The sequence below is a fragment of the Peromyscus eremicus genome, chromosome 6 (genome assembly GCF_949786415.1).
Source record: "Peromyscus eremicus chromosome 6, PerEre_H2_v1, whole genome shotgun sequence".
Classification (NCBI taxonomy): domain Eukaryota; kingdom Metazoa; phylum Chordata; class Mammalia; order Rodentia; family Cricetidae; genus Peromyscus; species Peromyscus eremicus.
This window is the reverse complement of record NC_081421.1, coordinates 104,451,482-104,470,675: the sequence shown is the minus strand read 5'-3', so window position 1 is coordinate 104,470,675 and position 19,194 is coordinate 104,451,482. Positions and strand designations below refer to the sequence as shown.

The following is a 19,194-nucleotide window of genomic DNA, read 5'->3' as shown; positions in this document are numbered from 1 at the left end:
ATAGAAACAAACAATAGGCGTGTGGTCTGACGCTGTGGCTATAAATAGACTCTAAATCGGTCTGAGAAAAACAAGACTTTTTCAACACAAATGGCTGCTGACGTGCTAGAAACATCAGAGAGAAGAAACAGACAAGGGGAAGGGGAAGGCAGGCACGTGTTTATGGAACTTAGAAAATAAAACCTATTAACTCGAAACACTGTATCCAGTGAAACTATATTTCCAAATGAAAAGAAAATGCAAATTTAAAGAAATTAAGATAAGGAAAGTTTACCACCAGCAGCGGGCTACAACACACTGAAGGGAAATGAGATCTGATAGGGATGTGGACCTGGGGGCCTTCCAGGAGTGAGTGGGTATGGAAATGAGAACTGGATACAAAAAAATCCTTAAATATGTGCCCATTTCTCCTAATTGTTATTATCATCATCATCATCATCATCATCATCATTTTGGTTTCTCAAGACAGGGCTTCTCTGTGTAGCTCTGGCTGTCCTGGAACTCTGTGGACCAGGCTGGCCTCGAACTCACAGAGATCCACTTGCCTCTGCCTCTGCCTTCCAAGTGCTGGGATTAAAGGCATGAGCCACCACCATCCAGCAGTTCTCTTAATTTTTAAAAGGTATTTTTTTATTTTTAAAAGTGTGTAACAAAAGTACACTTGCTGTTTCATATACTTGTGGAAAGGCAAGTATACAATACTTGTCTTATAATTACATCTGACTCAATAATCCTATTTACCTGAGTATTTCCATATAGGAAATGAAAACATATTTCCCATCAAGACTTCAATGTCCATATCAGCCCCAAATTGAAAATCCAAATGTCCATTCACCAGTGACACCACTGTGTATGGACACCACAGAGTTCCATCCAGTGATAAAATGGAACACACTACTCTGCTCAGCATACAACTCTTCAGAACATGTACAAGAGCAAGAAGTCATATTCTGAAGGCCATGCTTCACACCACAGGATGCCTGTTAGATCACTGACACCAGACTACACCAATGCAAGTTCCAGAGAAGACTATCAGGACAGAAATGATAGTTGCTGGGGATGCTGTGAATGTGTTGCTCTGATTGATTGATAAATAAAATGCTGATTGGCCAGTAGCCAGACAGGAAGTATAGTGTATGCGGAACAAGGAGAGAGGAGAATTCTGGGAGGTGGAAGGCTGAGGCAGAGAGACGCTGCCAGCCGCCACAAGGAGAAGCATGATGTAAGATACCAGTGAGCCAAGTGGCAAGGTATAGATTTATAGAAATGGGTTAATTTAAGATATGAGAACAGATAACAAGCAGCCTGCCATGGCTATAAGTTTATAAGTAACATAAGTCTCTATGTGTTTACTTGGGAGACGCGAGCGGGAGAGATTTGCCCCTCAGCTACAGAGAGTGATATTTGCTATGGGCTTAGGATAGGAAGGTGGGGCTCATTGGCTAAACACAGGCAAGGGGGAATTTGTGGGTAACAGAAACACTGGGTATTAGGACAAACATACATAGTTGTCAGAACCCCTTAACTCTCTATTTAAAGTGCAGTGACTGTATGTAGTATATGTAGTGCTAGGGATGTAGCTTAGTTAGTAGTGCTCACCTGTTCAGCTAGTATGCACAAGCAAGTTTGAGTTTCATAAACTGGGTGTGGTAGTACACACCCATAATCCCAGCATTTGGGAAGTTGAAGCCAGAGGATCAGAAGTTCAAAGTCATCCCCAGCTACATAGCAAGTTTGATGCCGGCTGGGGATACATGAGACTCTGTCTCAAACAATCAAACAAAGCAAATGCCAGTCCTACTCTTCAAGGAGTTCACAATTTAGATAGGTGGGAAGACACAGAAACATATGACAAATGTGAAACCAAACGTTTAACTAAATTAAACAAAATGGTGTTTGTGGGGGAAAGATTATGTTTGCCTTACAGAATCAAGGTCACTTGGAGGAGAGATGGCTCTTGAAAGATAAGGTGTTTCCACGTAGACAAAGAACATTTCAGTGATATGGATGGATCTGCAAAGTCACCAGCTACAGAAGAACCTGGCATACGTAGGAGATGGGAGATGCCAAGTGTAGGGGAGTTTACAGAGTAAACATCCCAACAACAGTGCAAAGTATTAAACGACTTCTCTCTCTCTCTCTCTCTCTCTCTCTCTCTCTCTCTCTCTCTCTCTCTCTCTCTTTTAAGTAAGAAATTTTTTTATTCATTTTACATACCAACCACAGATCCCCTTCGCTTCCCTCCTCCCACCCCCTAGCCCCTCCCAACTCACCCCCATTTCCTTCTCCAACAATGTAAGGCCTCACATGGGGAGTCAGTAAAGCCTGATACATTCAGTAGAGGCAGGTCCAGGTCCAACCCCACCCCCACCCCCCGCCTCAAGGCTGTGCAAGGTGTCCCACCATAGGTAGTGGGCTCCAAAACGCCAGACCGTGCACCAGGGATGGATCCTGATCCTACTTCCAGCCCTTAGGCAGATCAAGCTATACAACAGTCTAGCAGAGGGCCTAGTCCAGTCCCATGGAGGCTCCACATGGAGGTCTAAAGTTCATGAGTTCCTACTAGTTTGGTTTGGTTGTCTCTGTAGATTTCCCCATTATTATCTTGATGCCCCTTGCTCATAGAATCCCTCTTCTCTCTCTTCGACTGGACTCCTGGAACTAGGAAATCAAATGACTTTTCAAAGGTAGAGAATTTGGATGCCTTTGTAAAAAGAGAGTGGGAAGGTTGCCTACCTTCCTCCAAAGTAAGATTTCTCTAAAATCAGTTTGATAAACAATGCAGAAGGTAAATTTTAGTTTCAGGATGCTGAGACAAGAGAAATGTTAACACTGCTTCAACAGAAAAGAAGATAGGCCATTTAAGGCAATGCAAAGGTAAGAACAGATTTGAGATACTTGTGAGGTCAAAATGAGGAAATCAGTAATAGATTGTATATTGGTGACTTAGCAAGGACATGTAGATGACAAATGTCACAGATATAAAAATAAGGTAATATACATGACACTAAAGAAAGACCTACAGTTATAATGTCAAAAATCCAAGTATAAAATGAATGTTTTTCTCCTGCTGAAATCAATGAAAATATACCTATTTTGAAGGTATATTCAGATTTCATTCAAAATGTCCATTTTTGTTTCTTAATACATATACATCCCCTTATGTGTCAATTCAAAAATTAAGAAATTTAGTACTTATGTTATACTGGATAGTACACAGAGGCAGCCACAGAATGTTACACTTAATCTTACTGTTCATCCTCACCAACTGAGAACCACCTGTACTTACAGAGATTTAAAGGGAAAACTATGCTGCTTTTATCTAGGTTATTCACACCAATCCTTAACACAAGGAAACAAAGGCATATATCTCACAGAGGAATTTTCATATTTAGACAAAACCCAAATATAAGTGTAATGCCATTCCTTTGCTTCTGTTATGTAAAAGGATTAAAAAAAAAAAAAAACCAGGAAATTGAGCTAGACATGTGTACAACCAGCCCCTCTAAACAAAATCCACGGGAGGCAAGAGCATGTGTTTTTAATGCTGCTCATAAATATTCACAAGGAACACCACTCAATCCCTAACGCTCACCGCATCTTCTGCACCACAAGCAGAGGCTCCTACTCAGAGAATGATTCCTTAACTGTTCGTGCTTACTAAGGACCTGCGAAGATGTTTTTGTGGCCAGGCCTTTCCAGACTCTTATGTCTATCTAATACACACGCTTTTGTCTAACACACATGGGCTGCGAGCAATACCATCACTGTGCTCTCCTTTCATTCTCCATTCTCCTCCCTGCCCCACAAAGTCGACTCTTCTCAAGTAAAAACCTATACTAAAAATATACTTACCATATACTATTCTAAGTCTCTCTGTAAATCTAAATACATTAGGAAACAATCTCAAAAAGATTTAATTGATTCTTTACAAAAATACATTCATTACTAGTTAATAAGGAACTCTGCATGACCCCGAAAATGAAAACCATACCAGGGCCCTGTGCACAGACATTTCAATGCTTTCCTAATGCAGTTTTATTTGAAGCATATTGCAAAGTGGCTACAAGAACAGACAGGCATGGTATCGAGACTGCCCTTGAATCTCCAGTTCTAACACTTAGGAGTCTCCCTAAGACAGATTAAGAAGTGCGCTGTGCTCCCAAGAAATCTCTCACGATCCCATAGTTGAAACTATAATTCTGCAATGTATACAGATGTGAAAACCCCACAGCAAACACCATCAATGTGTATAATTGATAAACTGCTAATAATTTCAATAAACTTCCCTTCAGCAATGACCCTCAAGACAGCTGTTTGCTTCAGAGGAAGGCAGGTGAAAGATATTGCTGGAAGGAACTCAGAAATGGGAAACGGATAAGAGGACAACCCACAGCTCTAGGATGGAGGCACTAGGGTTGGGGGGCAGGGGGAGCACCCCTTCAGGAATGGGTAAGAGGACAACCCACAGCTGTAGGATGGAGGCACTAGGGTTGGGGGGCAGGGGGAGCACCCCTTCAGGAACGGGTAAGACGACAGACAACCCACAGCTCTAGGATGGAGGCACTAGGGTTGGGGGGCGGGTGCACACACGACTTTCCCAAGCAAATGGGAACATTTTAGAACTTAAGACTTCCCCCATGTTACTGCATCATAGAATATGACCAAAGCCCTAAAAGCTACAGCGGTCAAGGTTCAAAAAAAAAAGCAACAGATTCCCAGTAATTAATTCCTAATGATACCCACCACACCTTCTCCCCTACACCCAAGCCTCTCCACCATTAATGAACTCAAAAGAACAGACATCAAAGGAGCTACCTCTCTAGCCGACTTCTAATTACCACCAGCTCATTACTGCCTCAGGGAAAATGGTCACCACCCCCAGAAGTTACAAATACACTAAACTAACTCTGCTTTAGAAGAGCAAGGAGGCACAGCAGTGAAGTTCCTGGGGTCTGGAACTAGACTGGATTTGAATGGCTGAAGTTTTATTTTGTTTAAGTTATTAATTCTCCCTTCCCCTGGTGAGCTCAGCGCACACTAGGGCTCGAGGAGTCCAACAGTGACGCAATGCCCCTGCCGGAGCCCAAGAGCGCACTCCACTGTCCTCCGAGAGCGCACTCCACTGTCCTCCAAGAGCGCAGGGAGGAGAAGGAACACTCTGCCTCTGGTTACAACAGTCAGCAGAGACACTCTGCTCAGGACTGCCATGTCATGCTAGCTCCCCTCCTTCTACTGTATCTTCCAACGACAAAATGTCATTCCAATAACACTACTAAATTGTGCTCTAGGAAGAAGAAAAGCAAACACATACTAATTTGATTATTTTGCAAGTGGCAGGGGCACTAGACATGTTCACATAGAAAGTGGAATTATAGCCAAACTGATGCGCTTTCCACATGTTCATTCCTGCCCTGAAAGACAACAAAAGGACCCATGAAGTTTATTTGATGTTTAAATTTTCCTAAATGTATGTTCAAATTCTATACATTTGAAACACTTAAAAACTCTGTTAACTTGAGGGCAATTTTGATGCTGGCCTTTGAAAAATGTTCAAACTCCCTACTGTAAAATAAGTTCCTCAGGTAAATTACTCATTCAGAATGTACCAAAATCAACATAATTGTTCTGATTTTAAGTTTTGGTTTTTAGGCTTTCATTTTTCAAAAGTATAAAATCACCTGATAGACAAAAGTTCTTACAAGACAAAGACAACAGTTTTCATTTAGTTAAAAACAAAACCATTAGAAATGTGTGAGCTGCCAAGCCCTACTAAGGTCCTCAGGTGGTTAATCAAACCAAGACTGACAGAACCTCCACTTCAGTTTTCTTAAAAAGCTCTGAACTTGGTTATTTCTTAACCTAGCATTATTATCTCTAATGGCCCCGTCATCTCCAGTACAATTAGGTGCCCAGGGAGTCTTATTAACTCTTTCAGGCCATTAGGGTACCATTATGAAGCATTAAGGACTAGAAACTAATTACAGTTGATTAATGGTCTCAGTGCGCCCCAAGTGTTAATGAGCCAAAAAAAAAAAAAAAAAAAAGACCAATTTTCTATCAGGGAGGAGGGGTATTTCATTTCATTTCAAACTTTATTTAGCCTTTAAAAAATGTCAGTGTCTGATACATCTACAGAATGTGAAACTTGATAGTAGTGTTAATTTTTTAAATGAGACTCACTGTGTAGTCCATGTTGACCTGAAACTCACAATGATCTTCTTGTTTCAGCCTCTGAAGTGTTGGGGTTTATAGATGTAAGCTGCTATGCCCGGCTATTAATGTTAAGATTACATTCATCCAGCCAGGAAAAACAGATTTTGCTAAGTGAAACGTGTTCTCTCATGCACTGGCTTCTTCCAGTTCAGTCACGTCAAAGCTAAAAACTAGAAACACAAAGTGGCACACTGTAGCCTACCAAAGTCTACACATGTTTTCCATTGGATAAAATGAAAGCAGCAATTTCATTATAAACAAAATCACTCCAAAACTCTCTTGGAAAACCCACAAGCATGTCTCTATTAATATAGCAAGAGATATATAGATAAATATGTTGTGGTCACGTTGTACCCTGCTTTAAATTACTCTGCGTCCTATGGAACAAAAGCTTTCGGGCTGTTTCTTGGACTAAGTGGTCCCGATTTGCAATGCAGCACTTAGCTCCACCAGGGCTAAGGCATTATTCTTGTCATTCTCCTGCAGGGAATCCACCAATGCCTATCCAGCACACAGCACAAGGCACAGAACAGTCATCAGCTTACACCAATAAAAAGTGCCACTTACTGGTCAGCTGGTGGGAGTGTTAGCTCAGCCACTGTGTAAATTATAATAAAGGTCCCTCAAAGAACTACAAATAGAACTAACTATCAAGTCACCAAGATATCTCCCCCCCCCACACACACACACAAAGGAGAAAGCGGGCCAACAACCTATCAAACACTAGAACAAAGAATGCAGACCCCCTCACCCCGGTCATATAGAAGATATGTAACAACAACCACTGACCCGTCATCAGACAAATGGGTGAGCATAGCACAGGAGGGCCCCAGACTCTAACTGCCCTGGCTGGATGCCCTGGTTTCATGTAGCACACTGAAACTGCAGCCAGCCACATCCTCTCAGACAGCGCTGTGACTGCGCCCCTTAAAGTTACCATCTTGCCTGACCACCTGCAAGGACGCATCTGCATCTGCTCTCGGCCTTTGCCTTGGTAGGCAGAGAAAAGGGGAGGATATTTTAAAAGCTTCCAGAGTAGTGCCCTTCCCTAAGTTTTGAAAAATCTTTTCTCTTATCTTTGTCTATGAAAAATTCCAAGAAGTAGCAAAAGACCAAGGACAGTCAAGCAACCCTGGACGGAAGGTATCGCCAAACCCGATTTCAGCCCACCCTCAGTAATAAAAACAGCACAGTACCGGAACAAAGACGGATACACAGAGTAATGAAATGGAACTGAGTACTCGGATCAAGTCCCCAGTTAGATGTCAAAAATATATGTTAGAGAAAAGACAGTATCTTAAATGGTGGTGGGAAAATGGGATTTCAAAATACTGGAAGGTGAAACTAGATCCTTATCTCTCACTCAGCTACAAATGGATCAAAGACAAGTGTGGTGGTTTGAATGAGAAGTGGCTCCACAATCTCAAGCAGTGAACACTTGGTCCCCAGTTGGTGGCACTGTTTGGGAAGGTCTAGGAGGTGTGGCCTTGCCCGAGGAAGTGTGTCATTAGAGTGGGCTTTGAGATTAAAAGCCTCTTGCTATTTCTAGTTCTCTCTTTCATGTTTGCATTTGAAGAGGAAGTTCTCTGCCTCCTCTTCCTGCTGCTATACCTGTTACCACACCTCCCCACCTCCCCACCTCCCCATCATGATAGACTCATCCCCCTAGAACTGGAAGCCAAAACGAACCCTTCTGTAAGTTGCCTTGGTGTGGTGTTTTAGCAAAACAAAAGTAACTAATGCAATAAGACATGAAACTATGAAACCACTAGAAGAAAAAGCAGGAAGTACACTTTAACTTCCAGGCACAGGTGAGGGCTTTCTGAACAGGACTCCAGTAGTACAGGAGATAATACCACCCACCAACAAATGAGATTTCATGAAACTGAAAAGTTTCTGTACAGCAAAGGGGACTATCAATAGACTAAAGAGACATCTAGATGGGAGAAAATCTTTGATAGCTATACACTGGACAGATGATTAGTGTCTAGAATATGCAAATAACTAAAAAAACCCAACTATCCAATTAAAAAATGGGCTGTTGATCTGAATAAAAATTTCTCCAAAGAAATACACATGATTAATAAATACTTTTTAAAAAGTGTTCAACATTCTTAGCCAATGGAGAAGTGCAAATTATAAGTACTTTAAGAGTCAATCTCAACCTAGTCAAACAGCATCGTCAGAACAGAAATGGTAAGAGATGCCGGTATGGACCTAGCACAGCTCCTGTATGCTGCTGGTGGGAGTGTAGACTAGTGCACCATTGTGGAATCAGTCTAGAAGCTTCTCAAGAAACTAGCCACAGAAATGTAGTCTGCCCCAGCTATAATACTCCTGGGCACATACCCAATGGACTCTATATCCTACTGCGTAGACGTGTTCACATACCTGTTCAATGATCCTTTATACACAATTGCTAGGAAACAGGATTAACCTAGATGCCCACCATTGGGAGAATGGAGAAGGAAAGTGTGGTACATATACACAGTGGAATATCACTCAGCTGTAAACAAAAGAAAGATCATGAAATCTGCATGTAAATCGGTAGAACTGGAAAATACTATAGTTAGTGAGGTCACCCAGACCAGAACACAAACTCTGCATGTTCTCTCTCAAGTGGAGATCCTGGCTTCCAAGCTTTTGTTTTGTGTAACTAGGGGCACAAGTAGAAGCCAGAAGCCAGGGAACTAGAAAGGGGCCATTGGGTGTGTTGAGGGGTGTACTTCAGGGATGAGTAGTAGATAAGTGAAACGAAAGCAGTGATGTAGAATGCTGAGGGCAGAAAGGCTTAAAAAGGGGAAGACAAGGAGGAGAGGAACAATGGGGGACGATTAACTTAAAGGAGGAGTTATTAAAAAAAGCCCATGGAAACCGACCATCTCTCCACTCAAAACTGTAACTGGAGGGAGCTAACAATGAAAATAAAAAGCAAACAATAAAAAAGTAACACTGAAGAATATAGCCGAAGACATGGCCTGGGAGGACACTAGAGAGATGCCTATGATGGCCGTGCAGCAGGCTCAGAGGAGCCCATGCAGAGCTGATCGCTTAATAGAGCTTATCAACTAACTGATCACTTAATGGTACACAGTACCATTATAAACTCCACCTAGTTTTAAATTTTAAGATTTAACCAAGAGACAAAGCATGAACAAATAATATTTAAAGAATACAATGTACCAGGGTGGTGGCGGCGCACGCCTTTAATCCCAGCACTCCTCGGGAGGCAGAGCCAGGTGGATCTCTGTGAGTTCGAGGCCAGCCTGGTTTACAGAGCAAGATCCAGGACAGGCACCAAAACTACACAGAGAAACCCTGTCTCAAACAAACAAACAAACAAACAAACAAAAAGAATATAATATAAAGTCAGTCATTTCTTTTTTTTTTTTTTCTGTTATCACAAAGCTTCCAGAAACATGCAAGGCACACACTGTACATCTACAGACAAATAGTAAGGCTGTGAGGAGCTAGGTTGTCAGTGATAGATGAGAAAGATAAAGAAATTTGAAAACCCTAAGTTCTACATGGGGCAGTCTGGAGTCACTGCTTGGAGTGAGGGAAGTGACAAATCTTATATAGCGCTGCGTCCAAGCATGACAGCGGCCACCTTCATCAGGGCAGTGTGAGTCCTTGTGGGGGATCCTCAGGACCAGGGCCTGGTGATGTTCTCTCATTGAAGGAAGACAGCAGAGATGGTTATCGGACCCTTAACAGATCCTCCACTCCCAGCTACGGTGCATAATTCTGCCTTAAGTACATACACATCCCCTTGTTACCCTTGTTACTCTCAATAGGGGCTAGAGCATACAGACTGTGAAAGGTTACCTGAAGGGCATTCCTTCTATATCGAAGTCACTGTCCATGCAAGGATGGCTTCCTGCTGCTTCCATGTCACCTATGTCCTGTAAATAATCCTCCCCCATGCTCTGAAGGGAGCTCCCCAAGGTGGACTTTGGTGGAATGTACTTAGGTTTGTTGTTGGAAGAAGGGAGAAGATACCTGGTCACCTATCCCCAGGGAAAGAGTTCCTCCAACATAAATACAGCTTGAGATGTGATACTCAGAATTACTAGGATAACTGAGGAAGAAACATAAAATATTAAAAAAGAAATAGAGAAGAATCATCAGGAAATTTTTAATCCCTGTCTTTCTAAGTGACAACTAAGTCATTACAGAAAGCACACAAATTAAGAACTAGTCATGTAAACATGTTGCTTACAGAACCAAAGCAGCTAGTCAAAGAACGAAGAACACATGTGGGAAAAGAACCAGGGGGGAGGAAGTGGGGGAGACAGGACGGAAGGGAAGGTTGGGGAGGGGAAGAGGAAGAGGGACGGGAAAGCAGTATGCAGGAACAGACACAGCAGATTTCTTTGTATCTCAAACAAAATATCATTTGTCTGTCTCATATTTTCCTTTTTCTTTCTTCCTCCTAGCGATATGACAGAGCTCATTCAAAAATATTTTAGACTGACCTCTGTGGTCCATAGAAAGAGTTTTAAAACGCCGCTTAACACCTAAATACACAAACTGTGTTTTATGTTATTTCCCTTTCAGTCCTAAGAATGCCAAAGACACACTGATTTACTTCTGTTTTCTGGGAAGATCTATACTTACCATGAAATTTTTCAGCCTCAGGATCATTCACATTGATAGCAATTATTTTCCAATCGGTGGCACCCTCATCAATAAGTGCCAAAACCCCAAGGACCTTCACATGGATCACATCTCCACGGGAAAGAACCTGCACAGAGAAAAGATGCCGTCATTCGCGAGACTTGGGAGGGTTTAACCATAAAACCACACTCACACGATGGAACTGTAATAGTTCTAGTAAAATACAAACCATGCAAACATGGTCAGGAAGCCTGCCTTGCAGTCTTTCCCAAGAATGAGTATCTCAAAACTTCTACTTCCACTCATGAAAGGATTGCTGATTGAGTAACCAAAACAAACAAACAAACGAAAAAAAATGTATGCCCTTCCAGAAACCAGACATTAAACAACAGACTGTAGGACCATGACTCTAGAGGGGAGCTGCCCAAGGAGGAGGACCCTGCGAAGTGCCTGAGGTTTCTGCCCAACGCCACTGTGGAGCACAGGCCATAGCAAGGGAAGCCAGCCAATGTCCCCAGACCTCCACATCTGTTCCACGAGTGTATGTACATGAGAGTACACTTACATGCGGTATGCGTGAGTGCACACACACACTCTAAATAAATACATACATACACACATGCAATTGAAAAAGAAGAAAAACCACCACCACCAGGGAAGGAGAGACATAGACTGGAATTAAGATTTTACTCTAGAAATATACACAGTGTAGAAGAGGCTGAAAGTGTCCTCAAGGAAAAGCTACTTCATACCTGCCCCAACAAGTATTCTATTTTTCTGCCTAAAAACTATCAAAAAGATTGTCTTCAGAAGACAACGAATGATTGTGAAACAATTGTTAATGTTAGAGACAAAACAGGTTTCATGAGATGCTTAAAAGTGAGTTTAGGATAAATTAATTAAGAAGCTGGGTGCTGCGGGCCCTGGGAGCACACAGCAGGTGACAGCTAGTGTTTGGCAGGTCGACCCACCAGATGAGTGACTTCCTGTTGTGGAGCCCCACCTGGCCAGGCCATGGGGCCACTGGCTGTGGAAAACAGTTGTTTTCTGTCTGTAACCTTCTCATGTGCCACCACTATACCTCCCTAAAAAGAACAGCTGTGGGGTTCCTTCCACAGCCCATTGGTAGTGTGTTTTACATCTTTGGGCACACTTACGGCTGTGGATGGTCAGGAGGATGATTTCTGCTTAAGCAGTATAATTCTGATGAATAGAAATAATACCAGAATATTGTTCTTTACTGACTCAGGAAAGTAACAGTATTCTCAGTCTCAAAGACAGCTAATTTTAGACTTCAGAACAAATTCAAAACAAACTAAGCTGCCCCTGCAAATAAAATACACACAGACAAGATCCCAGGTGTCACTTGTTGTAGCTATGTGGAGACAGATTTTCAGAGAAAGAGGTTTTTCTAAGATGAAGTAAAAGAGAAAGTTACTGACAGAAAGCGTGTGTGTTTCTTTATTTTTTTTCCCCTCAGATAGAAAAAGTCTAGCCCTCAGATAGACATTTTTTCCTAAGCTCTCACTACTCTGAGGCATTCTTTCTGCTACCCTGGAGCTGAGCTGGGAGCTGGTCTCCCACCGTCCGCGACAGCTGGGCTAGGGAGATGGTTCAGTCCCACCGTCCCCGACAGCTGGGCTAGGGAGATGGTTCAGTCCCACCATCCCCGACAGCTGGGCTAGGGAGATGGTTCAGTCCCACCGTTCGCGACAGCTGGGCTAGGGAGATGGTTCAGTCCCACCATCCCCGACAGCTGGGCTAGGGAGATGGTTCAGTCCCACCATCCCCGACAGCTGGGCTAGGGAGATGGTTCAGTCCCACCGTCCCCGACAGCTGGGCTAGGGAGATGGTTCAGTCCCACCGTCCCCGACAGCTGGGCTAGGGAGATGGTTCAGTCCCACCGTCCCCGACAGCTGGGCTAGGGAGATGGTTCAGTCCCACCGTCCCCGACAGCTGGGCTAGGGAGATGGTTCAGTCCCACCGTCCCCGACAGCTGGGCTAGGGAGATGGTTCAGTCCCACCATCCCTGACAGCTGGGCTAGGGAGATGGTTCAGTCCCACCGTCCCTGACAGCTGGGCTAGGGAGATGGTTCAGTCCCACCATCCCCGACAGCTGGGCTAGGGAGATGGTTCAGTCCCACCGTCCCCGACAGCTGGGCTAGGGAGATGGTTCAGTCCCACCGTCCGCAACGGCTGGGCTAGGGAGATGGTTCAGTCCCACCATCCCCGACAGCTGGGCTAGGGAGATGGTTCAGTCCCACCATCCCCGACAGCTGGGCTAGGGAGATGGTTCAGTCCCACCATCCCCGACAGCTGGGTTAGGGAGATGGTTCAGTCCCACCGTCCCCGACAGCTGGGCTAGGGAGATGGTTCAGTCCCACCGTCCCCGACAGCTGGGCTAGGGAGATGGTTCAGTCCCACCGTCCGCGACAGCTGGGCTAGGGAGATGGTTCAGTCCCACCGTCCCCGACAGCTGGGCTAGGGAGATGGTTCAGTCCCACCGTCCCCGACAGCTGGGCTAGGGAGATGGTTCAGTCCCACCATCCCCGACAGCTGGGCTAGGGAGATGGTTCAGTCCCACCGTCCGCAACGGCTGGGCTAGGGAGATGGTTCAGTCCCACCGTCCACGACAGCTGGGCTAGGGAGATGGTTCAGTCCCACCGTCCGCAACGGCTGGGCTAGGGAGATGGTTCAGTCCCACCGTCCGCGACAGCTGGGCTAGGGAGATGGTTCAGTCCCACCGTCCCCGACAGCTGGGCTAGGGAGATGGTTCAGTCCCACCGTCCCCGACAGCTGGGCTAGGGAGATGGTTCAGTCCCACCGTCCCCGACGGCTGGGCTAGGGAGATGGTTCAGTCCCACCGTCCGCAACGGCTGGGCTAGGGAGATGGTTCAGTCCCACCGTCCGCGACAGCTGGGCTAGAGAGATGGTGCAGTCATGCAGAACTCGCTGTGCAAGCCTGAGGACCTGAGTTCAAGTCCCAGGACTCCTGTCAAAAGCTGGATACAGGGCTTGTTGCCCCAGGGAATCAGAAGCAGGGGAACCCTGAGTCTCTCTGATTACCACGGCAAATCAGCAAGAGCTTGAGGTCCCTGAGAAACTCTGTCTCAAAAAACAAAGTGGATGCCACCCAGAAGAATGACACCAGAGCTGACTTCTGGCACCCGCACCGTGTAACGTATGTGCACATGCCCTCTCCCATGTACACACACATGTCTACACACAGGCACATACACTACTCTGTCAGAAGTGGGCTCTGATACTCTGCTGCTTGGGAAAGTGATTTCACTGCCCTCAGGTTGCCAACATCTCAGATCTTCCTATATTCTTTATTTTCAAAGGTTAATAGGCTAGAGAATTTCCATGTAACCTTACACTCTAAACATGTTTCAGGAAACAAATTTCCTCATGGTCCAAAATGCAGCTTCACATTGAGAAAATAAGGTATGCAAAACAAAACCATTCATGCACCCCCAAAATGTTTAGAGAAAATGATGCTAAAACATAAAATTAAGTAAACTCATTTAAAACATTTGCAAGATGACAAGTCTTAATCTAAGTGTACGTGAAGTGATTATCACACAGCAGATTAGTGTGTGACTGTATAAATGATACTGAAGCCTCCTTTGTTAGAGAAGACATACAATCACGTTAGGGTCTCCTGTGGCTGGTCTATCATCAGTTAAATACCTGGTACTGTAGTAGGCACTGTGAGGGAAAGAAAGAAAGTGGGTAGGGTGGGCAGAGGGAGGGAGAAAGAGAAAAAGAGAGAGGAAAAAATCTGTTTGCAAAGATTCACTACCTTGTCTGGGACACTTACACACTGCAGGTCAGGACAGAAAGACAAGAAGAGACAATGGACCTCAGATACAAAGGCTCTACCATCCCACATCTCAACCACTGGAATAACACGGCCCAACCTGAAATTTTACAGGACAGGGATGGAATGAATACAGATGTGCATCCGTCTTCACAAGTATCAGCCCTGGAGGCAGAACCCTGCGGAAGCCAGAAACAGCCTCCAGAAGCACATGTCTGGGATTTGATCCTACTCTTGACGATTTCCAGCCATGTGAGACAATGCACGATGCTTTGGGTAGTTTTTGACTCATAATTTTCCCTGATCATCAACATGAAAGTTTGGGTTTCTAAAGGAAGTCAGAATTTCACAGCATTCCCATTCACAGTAAATAAAAATGTTAGGAAGGATTTAAAAAACTGGTAAGAAAACAAATAAAAAGCTTGTCCCTTAAGTACATCTGAAAGACAAAGATCTAAATGGTGTTTGAGGTTACTTCCTACCCTGCTCTAACTCTACAAAGAGCATGTATCTACCATTCTTGGTATACTTAAGGACATACCAAAATCTCAGATTTAACTTCCTTTTTCATAAGAAGAAGCCCATCTTCAGTATACTTGCTTACTATAGGTCACAAAAACTGAGTTTCTTCCACACCAACATTAGAGTCCCAATCAAGCCCATGGAAAGCTTTGGGATGCCCAAGAGGCTCTTGGTTCTAGGGATAGGCACAGGAAGACAGGGGTTTAACTGCAGGCCTCGTTGATCTGACCTTGCCCTGTTTCATCAGCTCTGAAGCTCTTTTTGGAAGCCTGCAGGGCCAAGAGAATGCCACTCTGTGAAGGAAACAGAAGAACAACCTTGCGCCTTTACAGTTTGGGTGTCAACCGAATGCTATTCCTTCCTGCCCCACCCCCACCATGCTTCTTCCCTAGCTATAAATCACCAAGTATCTCAGGTACTTATCTTTAGGTCTGGACTTTGGTTTCTTAAACTCTTGATCTCCAATCCGACAGGAAGATGTATAGATACTTATGAAAGAGGGTGGTGATATTTACTACACTGTGCAGGCCTTCTTTCAAATCTGAAGCACTGCACAGAGAGACTGCAGCTGGTAGGTAAGGCTAACACAGGCTGAATCACACAGTGTTTGCTGGTGGTGGTTCTGCATTCTAAAGAGGATGTGGACAGAGAAGGACTGGAGAATCTAGGACACCGTCAGGTGAAGCAATTACAGTACCCAGAGTACAAACCCTTGAGGACAAGGCTTCAGGGAGGCAGGGTACACAAGACCAAAGAAATTGTAAGGTCTTCATAAACCATCTTGAGTTTGAAGTTACTCTGGAATTATCAAGGAAAAGCTGGTCTTGTTGGTAACTCACAGATACACTGATTGAGCGGGTCTCACCCAAGGCAGTTTTAACCTCTGGGAGATGCTGGCTGTCTGGAGACACTTTTGCTTTGCTAGCATCTCCATGGAAGAGGGAGAGGATGTTCCAGACACACAATGCTCTAACAAAGATTTAACCATCTCAAACATCAGCCATGCTACAGAAGTGGGCAGCAGAGAAGTTCTCGAGAACTTTCATTCTCAATTATTTTGTTTTCTTACTCATAAAACTTATTTCCCAACAACATAACAACCAGTGAGTCTATTTTGTAGACTTTGAGGCTAGCAGGAAGCAAGTTCAGCCACTGTCAAGTTTCATCAGATGAAACAGCTTTTGATCTCAGAAGAACACAGAGAGAGAGCCTTATTTCAAACAAGCCATTGCTTGGCTGTAATACCTTTAAAACAGAGAGGCAATCTCAAACCCAAACTGTAACGGATGCTTAGGAACAAATGGTAAAATACTTATGAAGCTGCTACACTCCAGTTTAAATCAATTCAACCAATTTATGCTGGCTGCATGTGTAGTCTTCTCATAAAAGCCAAATGAATAATACATAATCTCTTAAGAAGTTCACAACGTTCAACATTTCTATATGTCTGTGGCCTTCGGTCCAGTATCAACTTATAGGACACCGTTTCTTTCCTTCACCCATTAGCTATGTATGTTCACACAGTGTTTTAGGTTTTAGTTTCTCAACATCTCAACAGTAAATTGAAGATGATTTTAGTTCCACATACTCCTGAAGAGTCAAGGAAAGTAGATATATGAACTCAAGGCCAAGAGGTCATCTACTGGGATCTACATGGACTTACTAAAATATACCTACCAAGTGCTTAATTCTCAGGAGCCTGGAATAAGCAAATGTAAAAGGGGCTTATAAAACCTAGGCTCTGTGCTGACTCAGTTCTGAGGAAGGCAAACCTCAACCATGCACAGCTAAAAACAGAAAATAATGGGAAGTACAGTGTTTAAAGCATATTAACTTGTGAACTGGGTTTTCTATTGCTGTGTAGTAAGTTACTGCAAGTTAAAGGCTTAAATAGTATAACTTTTCATGGACCAAGCAAAGTCCATGCCAGGCACGGGTGGATTTAAACAGTAGTCAGGCCTACAATACTATAAGTTCTAGAATAAACTAGCAAAATATAACAATAATTAATATATTCTTCAGTAATTATACATTAAAAATCACATATTAACAATCTTTAATTTTATGCCACATAGTGCACAACTTGGAAACCTCTATTTTAAAACCCACATTGAGTTTTCTTAGTTATTCTTGGCTTACAGATAAGTGTGACTGTGCCACATCAGTTTATCAGCTACCAATGTTGCTAACGTTTCTTCTAGTCACAACCTCACTAATTACACGTTCAGTGACACATTACATGGGTCAAAATAAGATGCCTCTTTTTAAGCTTTTTACTCATATCAGGTTTAAACTGACTGAATATTTTGCACTAAATATGAATTGACTACCCCCCAAGAGTTATAAGAGTAAAAGAATTGTTTTAAACACATAATCTTTCCAGGAATGAAAAGTCATCTAACTTAGCCATCTTTACTTGTTATGAAATAAGATATGGACAGGAAACCAAAGAGCCTAGCATGGGTTCTAGGAATAGGAGGTATTCATTAGGATATTTATCCCTTTTTATCCCTTAGGAGAAAATATTTAAAAAGTAAGTTCAGAAAACTATAGCTTAAAGTTGAAAAAAAAAAGTTATATTTTGTTCATACTTCCGTTGAAGACATGTGCTAGGCAAGGATAACAGTAACATACACATGCATTCTAACAAATCTGTGCATAAAATCAGAATTGTGAGGTAGAGAATAAGAATCTCTCACCTCATAAAAGGAGTAAGAATGAGGAGAGAAATAACAAGGAGGAGAGGGTGAGGAGGATGCAGGAGAGGAGGATGCAGGTGAGGAGGATGCAGGTGGGGAGGATGCAGGAGAGGAGGGTGCAGGTGAGGAGGATGCAGCAGGTGAGGAGGGTGCAGGAGAGGAGGATGCAGGAGAGGAGGATGCAGGTGGAGAGGATGCAGGTGAGGAGAGTGCAGGTGAGGAGGATGCAGGAGAGGAGGATGCAGGTGGAGAGGATGCAGGTGAGGAGAGTGCAGGTGAGGAGAGTGCAGGTGAGGAGGATGCAGGAGAGGAGGGTGCAGGTGAGGAGGATGCAGCAGGTGAGGAGGGTGCAGGAGAGGATACAGGTGAGGAGGATGCAGGTGAGGAGGATGAAGGAGAGGAGGATGCAGGTGAGGAGGATGCAGGTGAGGAGGATGCAGGTGGGGAGGATGCAGGTGAGGAGGATGCAGGAGAGGAGGGTGCAGGTGAGGAGGATGCAGCAGGTGAGGAGGGTGCAGGAGAGGAGGATGCAGGTGAGGAGGATGCAGGAGAGGAGGATGCAGGAGAGGAGGATGCAGGTGGGGAGGATGCAGGAGAGGAGGATGCAGGTGAGGAGGATGCAGGTGAGGAGGATGCAGGTGAGGAGGGTGCAGGTGAGGAGGATGCAGCAGGTGAGGAGAGTGCAGGAGAGGAGGATGCAGGTGGGGAAAATGCAGGAGAGGAGGATGCAGGTGGGGAGGATGCAGGTGAGGAGGATGCAGGTGGAGAGGATGCAGGAGAGGAGGATGCAGGTGAGGAGAATGCTAAAGGGAGAAAAGGGAAAGGAAAAAATCAGAGAAAAAGCAACAAATGACAGGAAATATTCAGAGGGACTGAAGAGGGGAATCTGAGTGATGAAGAACAGCAAAAACAAGAGGAGAGAGAAAATAAGCAGATAACTATTACCTGAAGATGCTAATGTAAATTTCCAACAACTGACTTCCACTAAGGCAGAAGAATGTAACAACTTGTCGGGGAAAGGATGTAGGAGCCAAGTCCCAAAAGGAGCACAGCAGCGGCGTGTACGGTGGTAGCGACCCAGCCAGGAAACCGGTGAGGAGGAGGAACACATCAAGCGACACCTTAACAGTGCACGAGACAAGCTAGCGACAGCAAGAAGGGGAAACTGGTTCTGAGGGTTCTTCCGGACATAGATCAATACCGCATCTTTAGCTGGGGGAAGAGGGGTAAACAATCCAGACGACCCCTCTGTTTCTGGTGGAAGAGGACGGAGCTGGGGAAGGAAGGGAGCCATGTTGTCTCAGGCAGCAGTCC

General features: G+C 44.2%; 1 protein-coding gene across 4 annotated transcripts in view; it reads right to left on the bottom strand.

Moving 5' to 3' along the window:
- Window positions 1–19,194, bottom strand: part of Ppa2 (inorganic pyrophosphatase 2) — an 80,276-nt gene that overhangs the window by 22,332 nt on the left and 38,750 nt on the right. For all 4 annotated transcript variants that reach the window (XM_059266282.1, XM_059266283.1, XM_059266284.1 and 1 more), the window contains one exon: window positions 10,837–10,963. In XM_059266282.1, coding sequence (XP_059122265.1) covers window positions 10,837–10,963 — 127 coding nt within the window. The remainder of the gene's footprint in view (window positions 1–10,836; window positions 10,964–19,194) is intronic.